The 12,817-nt window shown below is 56.9% G+C and overlaps 1 protein-coding gene across 1 annotated transcript; it reads left to right on the forward strand.

The window, feature by feature from the left end:
* The first annotated feature begins 1,857 nt into the window (after positions 1-1,857).
* On the forward strand, positions 1,858-6,438 carry TRIM47 (tripartite motif containing 47). Its single transcript, XM_023651997.2, has 6 exons — positions 1,858-2,569; positions 3,670-3,765; positions 4,046-4,276; positions 4,456-4,654; positions 5,111-5,182; positions 5,451-6,438. Exons 1-6 carry the CDS (start codon positions 1,907-1,909, stop codon positions 6,089-6,091), a joined length of 1,902 nt encoding a protein of 633 aa, XP_023507765.2. The 5' UTR covers positions 1,858-1,906; the 3' UTR covers positions 6,092-6,438.
* Positions 6,439-12,817: the final 6,379 nt, after the last annotated feature.

Here is a 12,817-nt window from a genome sequence, read left to right on the forward strand (position 1 = left end):
GGCACACAAGAAAGGTTAAGCCCCACCTATGGATGGACAGCCCCCTCCTCACCTCTTTATTCCTCTGGCTTTGGGCTCTCACCAGCAGGAGGTCTGAGGGCCTGAGGGTAGGAAGAATTGCCCCAATTATTCTATATATATTTTTTTTCTAAGATTTTGTTTTTCCTTTTTCTCCCAAATCCCCTCAGTACATAGTTGTATATTTTTAGTTGTGGGTCCTTCTAGTTGTGGCATGTGGGATGCCGCCTCACCATGGCTTGACCAGCGGTGCCAATCCGTGCCCTGGGCCACTGAAGCAGAGCGCGCGAACTCAACCACTTGGCCATGGGGCCAGGCCCCTCTATATTTTTTAAAGGAACTTTCAATTTTAGAACACATAAATTTACAGAAAAGTTGCCAAGATAATTCAGAGTTCCCATATACCTTACCCCCAATTTCCCCTTTTGTTAACATCTTACATGACACATTTGTCACAATTAAGGAGCCAATACTGATACATTCCTATTAACTATATCCCATAATTTATTCAGAGTCCTTACTTTTTCCCTAATGTCCTTTTTCTCTTTCGGGAGCCCGTCCAGGATCCACATTACATTTCGTTGTCGTGTCTCCTTAGGCTTCTCTTGGCTGTGACAGTCTCTCAGACTTCCCTTCTTTTTGATGGCCTCCACAGTGTCCGGGGTACCGGTCAGGTATTTCGTAGACTGCTCCTCATTTGGGATTTGTCTGATGCGTTAATCAGGATTCGACTGGGGTTATGGGTTTTTTGGGGAGGAGGACCACATCGTATCAAGGGTGCTTACTGTCCACATGACTTATCCCTATGGACGTTGACCTTGATCACCTGGCTGAGGTTGTGTTTGTCAGGTTTCTCCACTGTAAAGTGACTCTTTTGCTCCCTTTGGAAGAAAGCTACTATGCACAACCCACAATGAAGGAGTGGGAAGTTATGCTCCACCGTGCAGCAGATACAGAAATTATTTTGAATTCTTCTGAACACGAAATCTGTCTATTCTCCCTCACTTATTCATTTATCTGGTCATTTATTCATATCAGCATATCGGACTCAGGGATGTCTATTTTATACTTTGGGTTATAATGCAAGGCTGCCTTTGTTATTTGGTTGCTGTTCTATTGTTTTAAACAGAACATTATCGAGGTATAACTTGTGTAGAATAAAATGCATCATTTTAAGTGCGTAATTAGATGTCTTAACAAGTGCCTCCACCTGGGGAAGACCTCCCGCACCACTCGTGCCCAGGAGTGTCGGTGGACCAGACCTGAACCCCTCAAGGACTTGGAGGATGACATCAACTTCCCATTTCAGGGTTAGAGAAGCCCAACTTCCCGGCCGTGGGTAAACAGAGTCGCTAAGGGGCAAAAACACGCGCACATCAGCAGTTATTTTTCTCTGCAGTCAGCGGGCCCGACCCGGAACTTTGCTAATCGTGCCACAGAGGGGTCTGGAGCGCAAAGGGGCTGGGTGACAATGAGCTCGCCTGGCCATGGGGAGGGGGAGGATGGGGGGCGGGTCATGGACGGGTGAACCCTTTCCCAGCTTCCTTCCAGTGTGGCCCCCGCACTCTCTGCCGTCTGCCCTCTCTCTCACAGCCCTTTGGGCGGCGCCCTCCCCTCAGACCGCGCGGGCCGCCGCGCGCAGGGGGGCCATGGCCTAGGAGCCCCCCGGGGTCAGGCGGGGCCCGGAGGCCGCCCCGCGCTGTCTGGGCTGGGGCCGGGTGTTCGGGGACAGGCGGGCCGGCCTGTGGCGCTGGGGGGCGGTCCCAGCCCGGGACAGAAGGGGGCCGGACTCTTGGCCTCCGTCCCAGGGGGCGGCGCCGCGGCGCGAACGGCCCTGGTCCCTCCCAGGCGGCGGCAGAACAGGCGGTGCCCCGGCGGCCGCGGAGCCATGGACGGCAGCGGACCCTTCAGCTGCCCCATCTGCCTGGAGCCACTCCGGGAGCCGGTGACGCTGCCCTGCGGCCACAACTTCTGCCTCACCTGCCTGGGCGCGCTCTGGCCGCACCGCGGCGCGGGTGGCGCCGGCGGGCCCGGAGGCGCGGCCCGCTGCCCGCTGTGCCAGGAGCCCTTCCCCGACGGCCTGCAGCTCCGCAAGAACCACACGCTGTCCGAGCTGCTGCAGCTCCGCCAGGGCGGGGGCCCCGGCCCGGCGCGGGCCCCGGCCCCCGAGCCCGCGGCGCCCAGCGCCCCGCCCAGCACCCCGGAGCCGTCGGCTCCCTGCGCGCCCGAGCCGTGGCCGACGGGCGAAGAGCCGGTGCGCTGCGACGCGTGCCCCGAGGGCGCCGCCCTCCCCGCCGCGCTCTCCTGCCTCTCCTGCCTCGCCTCCTTCTGCCCCGCGCACCTGGGCCCGCACGAGCGCAGCCCCGCGCTGCGCGGACACCGCCTGGTACCGCCGCTGCGCCGGCTGGAGGAGAGCCTGTGCCCGCGCCACCTGCGGCCGCTGGAGCGCTACTGCCGCGTGGAGCGCGTATGCCTGTGCGAGGCCTGCGCCGCCCAGGAGCACCGGGGCCACGAGCTCGTGCCGCTGGAGCAGGAGCGCGCGCTCCAAGAGGTGGGGCGCGGGCACCGCCGGCGAGCCAGGGCGGGTGACGGGTCGGGGTCGCGCGAGCCTGCCGAGGGCCGTGGAGCGCCCCTCCCACCCCCATCCTTCCCGGGTTGGGGCTTCGTTTCCTCCTCTAACCTGAGGATCTTTGCTGTGCCTTCCAGCCCTGACAAGATCATCCGTTCGCTGTGGGACATTCCGCACGAGATGCGAATGGGGGGGCTGAAGGGACCCAGTGAGAGAACGCGTAAAGGACGCAAAGGGCAGGCAGGGGCCTGAAGCTGAGGCGGGGCCGATGGGGGTCAAAGGCAGCGGGGAGCTAGGTTAGGCCCGCGGGGTCCCAGGCGGCTGATTCCGGCAGCGCAGCTGATGCACCCGGCCCGGGTCATACGGGGGCTCAGCTCAGACCTGCCCTGGGCTGAGGCAGAGGGTTTGGATGGGTGTGGCAGGCGACAGGAGTGCCGCAGAGGGTGGACCGAGCACACAGAGCGCTCTGTCCAGCTGTTCCGGGGGCCTGTGGTGGGAGCATGTGCGCGCAGTCAATCCCGCTACCTCCGCCCCCAGTTTCCTTTGGCCCCTAGCCCGGTCTTGGCGCCTCTGGCCTTGGGATTTTCCGTCTCTCCTGCCTGGAGCGGTGATTCATAACACCCAGGGGATTTGCCTGGAATTCCCTTTTTTCAGGCCTGGATTGGGGACACAGACTCTTTGGGGACAGACATCCCCAGGACAGCTGAATGCCCTCTTATGCAGCACCCCCACACACACACACCCATACTCTGGGTCTCTGCCTCTTCTCCACTGAAGGAAGTTCTCAAATGAATGTGAGCAACATTGAGGACCATGGATGCCTTGTACTTGCCTACTGGTCAGAGAGGGAAGGCAGACAAGCCAGGGTCAACCAGCCTGCACTCTCCCTAGGCATTTGGGAATGGCACCAACCTGGGATTGAGACACCTCATATTGTGGGACATCACGGCCACTCCCAGTCTCAGCTATGCACAGATACCACTCTGGAGTTACTCCTTTCCTCCCCCTTGGTGAGGCCCGGGACTCCAGTGTAAGGCTGTGTCCTCTCCAGACCCCGTACTCATGAAGGGTGTCCTCCACAGGCGGAGCAGCCCAAAGTCCTGAGCGCTGTGGAGGACCGCATGGACGAGCTGGGCGCTGGCATTGCACAGTCTCGGCGCACGGTGGCCCTCATCAAGGTCAGACCCCACCCTAACCCCAGTCCCTGCCCACTCCTGCAGCAGGCCCCTGACTGAGCTTTCAGCGTGGTACAGTGCACACCAAAGAAGCCTGTGCTCAGGGCCTTGTCTGTCCCCACTGTGCAGGAGCATCTCCTTGGCCTGGTACAGATCCGGGGCAGCTCAGACTGGTCCCACTGTCCCCCCAAGAGGGCAGGGTGGGAAGGTGGGGTCTAGGAAGATGGAGCCAAAGCAGTGCCGTTCTTTGCCCTCATCGCTGCCCCACTGTCATCCCGTGCAGAGCGCAGCCGCGGCAGAGCGGGAGAGGGCGAGCCGGCTGTTTGCTGAGGCTGCAGCCACCTTGCAAGGGTTCCAGACAGAGGTGCTCGGCTTCATCGAGGAGGGGGAGGCCACCATGCTGGGCCGTTCCCAGGGCGAACTTCGGCGGCAGGAGGAACAGCGCAGCAGGCTAAGCCAGGCCCGCCACAAGCTCAGTCAGGTCCCTGAAGCCGACTCGGTCAGCTTCCTGCAGGTGAGGGCAGCTCTTCGGGCTGGAGAGGGCACAGACAGGGGGTAGGGAGGCGGCGGAGGGAAGAGAAGGCAGTGAGTGCCTGGCCTTCGGGGCTGTGCCGGCCTCCTGGCAGAGCTGTCTCACCCCAGCCTGGAGGAACTGTGGCCAGCAGGGCCTTAATAAGCATTTATCTGGCACAGGAGCTCCTGGCGCTCAGGCTGGCCCTGGAGGAAGGGTGTGGCCCTGGGCCTGGTCCCCCAAAGGAGCTCAGCTTCACCAAGTCATCCCAAGCTGTGCGGGCGGTGAGGGACGTGCTGACTGCGGCCTGCAGCAGCCAGTGGGAGCAGCTGCGGGGGCTGGGCAGTGACGAGGACGGACTGCAGAAGCTGGGCGCTGAAGGTGGGTGCCCCCCCAAGTGACTCACCCTTCCCCAGTCTCCCCGCAGAGGCCCCCAGGCCTGGTGCCCATTCAGGAGTAGAGGGTGGAAACTGTGTGCCTGGTGGAGGGTGGGACCCAAATCCTGCCAGGGACCAGAGCCACCACCCTCTAATGACCAGTCAGCCCCTTTGGCACAGCCTAGGGGACAGGGGGGCTTCTCCCAGCCCACCCTCTAGCTTCAGAGGGGCTGAGGCCCAGGGGCTAAGTGAGCAGGGGGCAGAACCCAAGGACCAGGCATGCATGTGAGCACAGGGTGGCATATTTGGGCGTGTGCCTGTCTCCAGATGGCTTGGGATGCTGAGAGGAAGGTGGGGGAAAAGGAACTGGGGTCACAGGTTTGGGGGGGGTACCTGGAACAGCAGGCCAGCCATAGGCCGCTAGGGAGTCCCCTCCCCTCTGCCTCTTCTTCTGCTGCAGACGCCGGGTCCCAGGACCCTGACAGCACCGACCCCCTGGAGAGTGAGGCTCCCCGGGACTACTTCCTCAAGTGTAAGTAGACACTTGGGCTCTCCCCTCTGCTCCACTGGACCCTCCCAAGGCTGCTGGGCGGGGCCCTTGCACCCAGGGCTTATATTCCGCTCCCTCGTTTGTGGGGTGAACTAGCTCGGCTCACAGGGTGCTCTCCAGCGGGGCTGAGTCGTGCTGGTTGCAGAGGAGGGTGGAGGCTGTGTTTGGGGAGGTGAGCACCTAAGGGGAGGGGCTGTCCCACCTGAGCCTGGCCCTGAGCCCTGCGTCTCTCTCCCGTTTGTGGGAGCAGTTGCCTACATCGTGGACCTGGACAGCGACACGGCAGACAAGTTCCTGCAGCTGTTTGGGACCAAAGGTGTAAAGAGGGTGCTGTGTCCCATCAACTACCCCGAGTCGCCCACCCGCTTCACCCACTGCGAGCAGGTGCTGGGCGAGGGCGCCCTGGACCGGGGTACATACTACTGGGAAGTGGAGATCATTGAGGGATGGGTCAGCGTGGGGGTCATGGCCGAAGACTTCTCCCCACAAGAGCCCTACGACCGGGGCCGGCTGGGCCGCAATGCCCACTCCTGCTGCCTGCAGTGGAATGGACGCAGCTTCTCTGTCTGGTTCCACGGGCTGGAGACGCCCCTGCCCCACCCCTTCTCGCCCACGGTCGGGATCTGCCTGGAATACGCCGACCGAGCCCTGGCCTTCTATGCCGTGCGGGACGGCAAGATGAGCCTTCTGCGGAGGCTGAAGGCCTCCCGGGCCCGCCGGAGTGGCACCCCGGCCTCCCCCATTGACCCCTTCCAGAGCCGCCTGGACAGCCACTTTGCGGGGCTCTTCACGCGCAGGCTCAAGCCTGCCTTCTTCCTAGAAAGTGTGGACGCCCACCTGCAGATTGGGCCCCTCAAGAAGTCCTGCATCTCCGTGCTGAAGAGGAGGTGATGCAGGAGGGCGTGGGGCGCCCTGCGGCTGTCTCGGCTCCTGGGAAGCTTGCTCCTCTGCACCCCCTGTCTTGCCCCAGGGAAGACCGCAGCCTTGGAGTCTCACAAATCCCCAGCCTTCTCGTCTCTCGAGGCCTCCACCTTCCATACACTTGGCCTTCCACCTCTCAGAGGAGGCTCCCCAGGCCCCTTCAAGTGCCCCTCCAACCCTGTCCCCCTGCAGGCCTTGTCTTAGGGAGAAAGAGCCACAGCTGGGACAGAGCCAGGCTGCCCCAACCCCTCCTTTTCTAGGTTCCTGGGACAGTGCCTGGCACATAGTCAGTGCTCAATAAACATTTGTTCAATGAATTTCAACTCTCCTTCCTTTGGTCTCCTGTCCACCCACCAAGAATTCCCAGTACTTCTCTTCTTTCAAGAGTTGGTCTTGAAAGGCAGGAGAAGGGAACGGAGCCCCCGGTCCCAGGATTCCTGTTGGGAGGGAGAGCCCTGGCCCAGGAGGAGAGGGCTGCAGTGGGGTGCTGCCCTTTGAGGCACCCCTACTCCCTGGTTCTGGGCGGGGCAGCCAGAGGTGGCTGCCTCTGCAGGGATCCAGCCCCACAGTCCTTCTGGCTGCCCGAGTGTTTGCTGTGGATGGCCTAGTTCCCATCAGCTATTTTCATCCTTGGTGCCACAGCCGAGTTCTGGACCTGCCTTATGGTGCTTGTGCCCAGGATTAAATGCAGACACCACAGCCCCAAGAGCAGGGCACAACTCCTGGGCGTGGGCAGGAGAATTTGAGACCTAGCGCTTCTTTCACATACGTATCCCTTCTCAGCTCTTGAGGGATGTGGCTGAGACGCCAGGGTGTGGCCTGAGCCCAGAACATCTACAATAAAGGGACCTATGTCCTCCTCTGGAATCTGCCTCACGTCTCCATACCCAGCTGTGCAAGTGGAACAGTGCTCAGCCTCCATGCTGGGGAGCCCCTGGCCCTGCACCCTAACAGAGCTTCTGCTTCTCTCCCAGGAAGGCCCAGTATGCCCTGCTGCCCCCGGAACCCCATCCTGGCCTGGGATGCCTGAGTTTGGTTTTCAAGGGGAGCCCTTGCTCCCTGAGGCTCCAAGGTGATGTGTTTCCAGGCCAGCCCACTCCTCCTGGGTTCTCTGAGGCCCCTGTCCAGAGGGCAGGGGCAGACAGAGGCCTCTCAGCATCAGCCCAAGTTAGGCAGGACAATGGGTGAGTTATGCAGGCAGACAGCAAGGCCATACAAGTCCTGCCCCGGCTGCCTCACCAGCTAAAAATAGCCCCTCCCACAGAGCCCTGCTTTGGCCCAGCAGCCAGGATGTTGTTTTTCCGGGCAGGGCCTCCTTGCTCCTGGTGCTTTGTGTTCTCAGCACGGTTCCCTTGGCAGCCAGGGGCCCCCAGCTCACTGGGGTGGGCATGTGGGCAGGCACTTAGGGCGAATGGGGGAGGCAGTTTCCCCTTGCTGGCACGACATGGACCAATGGGGGTTCCTAGAGTCCCCTCACCTGCTGCGAGCCTCCCACCTTCCACAGATACCCTCCCAAGCCTCACCCGACCCCCCTGCTCCATCCCATTTCCCCCTCCCCCAGCTTGGCACTCCACACCCACACGCTCCCCTTGCAGAGAACGCTTGGGTCCCTGACCTGCAGGGTCCTGGCATGTCACAGAATGTGAGTTAGACAGACGAGGCCCCTGCACAAGACTGGTGCTTCCTGGTTAGAATTTGGACCTGACTAGTCAAGCCGGCAGCCACAGCAGTCCCTGCCACCTGCAGGGTGAGTTCCAACTTCCAAAGACTCATGGACCCTTGTGCATCTTAATCCCAAATACCACCCTAAGAGCTTTACAGCTCAGAGCAGGAGATTGGCTCGCCCAGGGCTGCACAGCTAGGAAGGGGACCAGACTGTGAGTTCCACTGTTTCCCCAGTCCGGAGTGTAATCCACAACCCTGCACTTCCTCTGTGACTCTTGGACAGTGCTAGAGCTGGCCGGACGGTGTGTATGTGTGACAGTCTGTGTGTTTCTGTGTATCTCTGTGCCTATGTGTGTGTTTGTGTGTCTATGTGTATCTATGTTACGTGTCTCTGTGGATGTGTCTGTCTATGTGCCTACGTGTGTGTGTTGTGTGTGTATTAGTGTGTATGTCTGCGTGTCTGCCTGGGTGTATTTCTGTGTGTGGTGTGTGTGTCGCATGTGTATTAGTGTGTATGTCTGCATGTCTGTGTGGGTGTGTTTCTGTGTGTGGTGTGTGTATTGTGTGTGTATTAGTGTGTATGTCTGCATGTCTGTGTGGGTGTATTTCTGTGTGGTATGTGTGTGTTGTGTGTGTATTAGTGTGTATGTCTGCGTGTCTGCCTGGGTGTATTTCTGTGTGTGGTGTGTGTGTTGTGTATTAGTGTGTATGTCTGTGTGTCTGCCTGGGTGTATGTCTGTGTATTTGTGCATGTGGATCCAGCCCAGTGACTTTTCACACAATGTTCTGAGACGACCTCGAGCTCTGAGGAGGTACACTGAGGCAGAGCAGGCTGGCAGAGTTGGGGGGAAATATGGCGGGCTAGCCCCTCACTGCCCCTTCCAACAGATTTTACCTGAGACTGCTTGAAAAAAGAGAAATTGTTTAAAGAAAAACATCTTAGAAAACCACTGATCTAGTCCAAACCTTCTACCACTACCATGTCCAGATGAAGCAACTGAGGCCCAGAGACATGCAGGAGCCGCCCCAGGCCACCCAGTCCAGGACACTCGCTCCAAGCTCCAGAGCTTAAGTGTGGCCTGTGCTTAGAAATGTCTAAACACACACACACACTTACACACTCACACATTCACACACGCACTCACTGCTTCCCAGAGCTGTCGCCTGTGGAAGAGCCACCCTTGGACAGGCTCCAGTTTCCACGGCCACCAGAGCCCTTGGCGGAGCTGCCCCAGGATCTGTAGTCTCCAAAGCCCCCACCAGCGCCCCCGCCAGCCGGGGACAGACAATGGTGGAGAGTGTGAGGGTCTTCTGAGGCTGTGTTGCTATTAGCTGAATCTGGCTCCTTTGGGCCAGGCCGGGAGCCAACCTCCACTTGAGCTTTGTTTCTGTGGGAAAATGAGCTCCGGAGTTCCAAACAACAGACTGAGCAATGGGCGTAAGCATCGCTCCCCTCTCGGCAGCTGCAGCCTGCTGGGCCTGCGCCCCTCACTGCTCCCACCGCCTCCCCACGCTCCAGGAGGGAAAAAGCAGACCCGTCCTCTCTCCTCTCTTCTCCTCGTCCTCGTCCTTCTCCTCCGCAGACCCTCCCAATGAACACTCACAGAAGTGCCTTCCTTCACCTCCCCTCCTCCCGGGCACAGGGTGAGGCTGGACTGAGACTGTGGCTAAACAGGGGGGCCCGGCCAGGAAGATGGGGCTGAGCGAGGAGGGGAGGAGGTTTGCCGATGGCGTTGCCGGGCTGGTGCTGGGTTTTTCTCCAGGGAGAAAAATAGCATTTAGCCACAGGTCTGTGTCCCATTCAGCCCCACAACCAATACACACATTCCCATTTAATGCCAACGTTCAAAATCTGGAACACGAGGTCACTCCCTTTCTGCACAGTCACATCTTCCAGAAAGTGCACAAGAACTGCAGGAGGCCCTGAGTGGTGATCCTGGGCTTCATCCAGGGTGGAAGCCTCACCCTCCCTTCCCAGTGCCCTGGGAGAAGGGGCCGGGGAAGGAGCTCACACCCGACACAGGCTCAGCGGGACATGGAACCGAGCCCTGAGGAGGGCGGGAAACGCGCTTCCATGTCCTGTGTGCTTTACCTCTGAAAGACATTCCAATTTTGAACTTTACTCCACAATACCTCTGATTTTGCTTGAATATAAGAAACAGTGTTTTTCTGCCCCAGCAGTGAAGCATGGTTTTGTATGTGACTTCTGGAATCAGAAAGTCTTGGTTAAAAAATCTACTTCATGGGCCGGCCGGGTGGCACAGCGGTTAAGTGCGCACGTTCCTGGGTTCGCTGGTTCGGATCCTGGGTGCGGACATGGCACTGCTTGTCAAGCCAAGCTGTGGCAGGCGCCCCACATATAAAGTAAAGGAAGATGGGCACCGATGTTAGCTCAGGGGCACCCTTCCTCAGCAAAAAGAGGAGGATTGGCAGCAGATGTTAGCCCTCCACTTCAGCTATTTCTTACCTGTATGCCTTTGAGCAAGGAAGTTAGCCCCTCCATTTCTCAGTTTCCCCACTTGTAAAATAGGGATGAGTAGAACCACATAGCATTAGTTTGAGGATTAAATGAGATAATTTAGGCAGAGTGCTTGGCACATGTCCTGGCACAGAGTGAACTTTAAATAAGTGTTATTTTATTATTATTATTCTGAATAATTGAGTAAAATTGATACTCTTGGAAGATTTGTCAATCCTTGGGGGATTCCCTGGATCTTTTCTGCAGGAGCTAAGATTAGCCCAGACCTAAGTTTGCCAGGACAATACATTTTGCCCCACCCTCTAAGACTGGAAGCTTTCACTCACTCATTCAACAACCTTTATTCAGTGTGGGCACTGTGCTCGGTGCTGGGAATGCGGCAGTGAGTGACCCAAACAGAGATCCCCCCCTGTGAGAAGTACTACAAAAGAAAAGGGCGGCAACTCCACCTCTGCGGATATATCGGACAGAAATGAAAGCAGGCACTCGAACAGATATCTGCACACTCATGTTCATAGCAGCGTTATTCACAATAGCCAAAGGGTGGAAAGAACCCAACTGTCGTCGACAGATGAATGGAGAAACAAAATGTGGTGTTCACATACAATGAAATACCATTCAGCCGTAAAAATGAAGGAAATTCTGACACACGCTACAACATGGATGGACCTTGGAGACATTATACCAAGTGAAATAAACCAAATGCAAAAGGACAAATCTTGTATGATTCTACTTATATAAGTTTCCTAGAATAGGAAAATTAATACAGACAGAAAGTAGAAAAGAGGTTACCGGGGGCTGGAAGAGGGAGGGATGGGGAGTTAGTGTTTAATGGGGACAGAGTTTCTGTTTGGGATGATGACAAAGTTCTGGAGACGGATGGTGGTGATGGCTGCACAATAACCTGAGTGGACTTAATGCTACCAAATCGCACACTTAAAATGGTTAAAATGGTAAATTTTACATTATGTATATTTTACCACTAAGGAGGTTCAGAATATGCCTCCCCAAAATATACTGGTTTGTCATATTGACTATTTTGTGCTAAAAAGACTTGAAAAACAGCAGATGCAAGAAGAGCATTCTGACTTCCCCTTTTCTTCCTGACAAGAGGAGATAAGGGGCCAGCCCAGTGGCGTAGGGGTTAAGTTCGCATGTTCCGCTTTGGCGGCCCGGGGTTCACTCGATTCTGATCCCGGGTGCGGACATGGCACTACTTGGCAAGTCGTGCTGTGGCAGGCGTCCCACATATAAAGTAGAGAAAGATAGGCACAGATGTTAGCTCAGGGCCAGTCTTCCTCAGCAAAAAGAGGAGGATTGGCAGTAGTTAGCTCAGGGTTAATCTTCCTCAAAAAAAAAGAGGAGATAAAATTCCATGTGAAAGATGTCCCCCAACACCAGGAGGAAAAGAACATTTTTATCACCAGAGGTGGGACCCTCATGTTCCTTTAGCCTCCTCATATATTTTAGTGACTTTTCCACAATTACTATTCTTCGTTCAACCTAGTATATAAGCACTTTGGCCTAGGTTTTGAGGTCTTCATTTTCCTGTGAAGGCTCTCATGTACATGTGAAAATAAAATTTGTATGCTTTTCTCCTATTGATCTGTCTTACGTCAACTTAATTTACAGGCCCAGCTGGAGACCCTAAGAGGACAGAGGAAAAGTTTTGCCTCCTACACTATACTACAACAAAACAAAACAAAACACAAATTTCCCGGGGACCAGAAAAAGAGAAAGAAAGAAACAGTGGCCATGAGAAAGGGCCGTACTACGGCTGAGGGAGGGGCATTTCCAGGGAAGACCTCCCCGAAGGGACAGCTGAGGACAAGGAGGCGTTAGGGAGACAAGAAGGATGGGCCTGGGCAGGGCCTGGGACAGAGCACTCCAGCGCATGCTAGATTGTAAGAGGGGAAAGTGCATGAGGTGAACAGACCAGGTCTGGCAGGGCAGAGCCTGGTAAGGATTCTGGACTTTTCCTAGGAGCAATTGGAAGCCAAAGCAGGGTTTCACATGGGGAAACAATACAATCAGATTTGAAAGTTTGAAATCACTCTGTAATTGAGGGAAGAAATAGGTTTAAGGAGGGAAAAAGGGGGATGAGAGGGACTTTGCATCTTTCCAGGGAGATGGAGAGGAGCCCTCCCCCACCAACACTGGGAAGGAGGACCCAGAAATAGCAGCAAGAGGCCCAGACCCACAAGAGCCTCCCTCGATCCCACCTTCCCTATCTCCTCCTACAGAAGGGTCCCTCCAGGCGTGGCTCCTCAGTGCTGGGGTGGGGACACCCTCAGAGGTGACACCTGCAGGCGTCTTTATGGCTTTCTGGGGTTTTGGAGGCACAGAAATGGGAATGGAAGCAGGAGGTTTGTGTAAACACTCCTACAGCAGGAATCGCTCAGAACAGGCCTTGAAGCTGCGCCTGGGGAAACTGAAGTGGACAGAGCAGGGAGGTCTTGACTGGAAACCACAGGGTGAGGCTCATCTCCATAGCAACCAGAAACAGCCCCAGCTGTGCCCTGGCTCTGCGTCCTGATGGAGCAAGGAACTTG

Source organism: Equus caballus, chromosome 11, assembly GCF_041296265.1.
Source record: "Equus caballus isolate H_3958 breed thoroughbred chromosome 11, TB-T2T, whole genome shotgun sequence".
In the NCBI taxonomy this organism is placed as follows: domain Eukaryota; kingdom Metazoa; phylum Chordata; class Mammalia; order Perissodactyla; family Equidae; genus Equus; species Equus caballus.

Coding starts and splice junctions, on each gene's coding strand:
- TRIM47 (XM_023651997.2), top strand. CDS start 1,907: ATGGACGGCAGCGGACCCTTCAGCTGCCCCATCTGCCTGGAGCCACTC. Junction 3,766..4,045: donor GCACGGTGGCCCTCATCAAG/GTCAGACCCCAC, acceptor CATCCCGTGCAG/AGCGCAGCCGCGGCAGAGCG. Junction 4,277..4,455: donor ACTCGGTCAGCTTCCTGCAG/GTGAGGGCAGCT, acceptor TATCTGGCACAG/GAGCTCCTGGCGCTCAGGCT.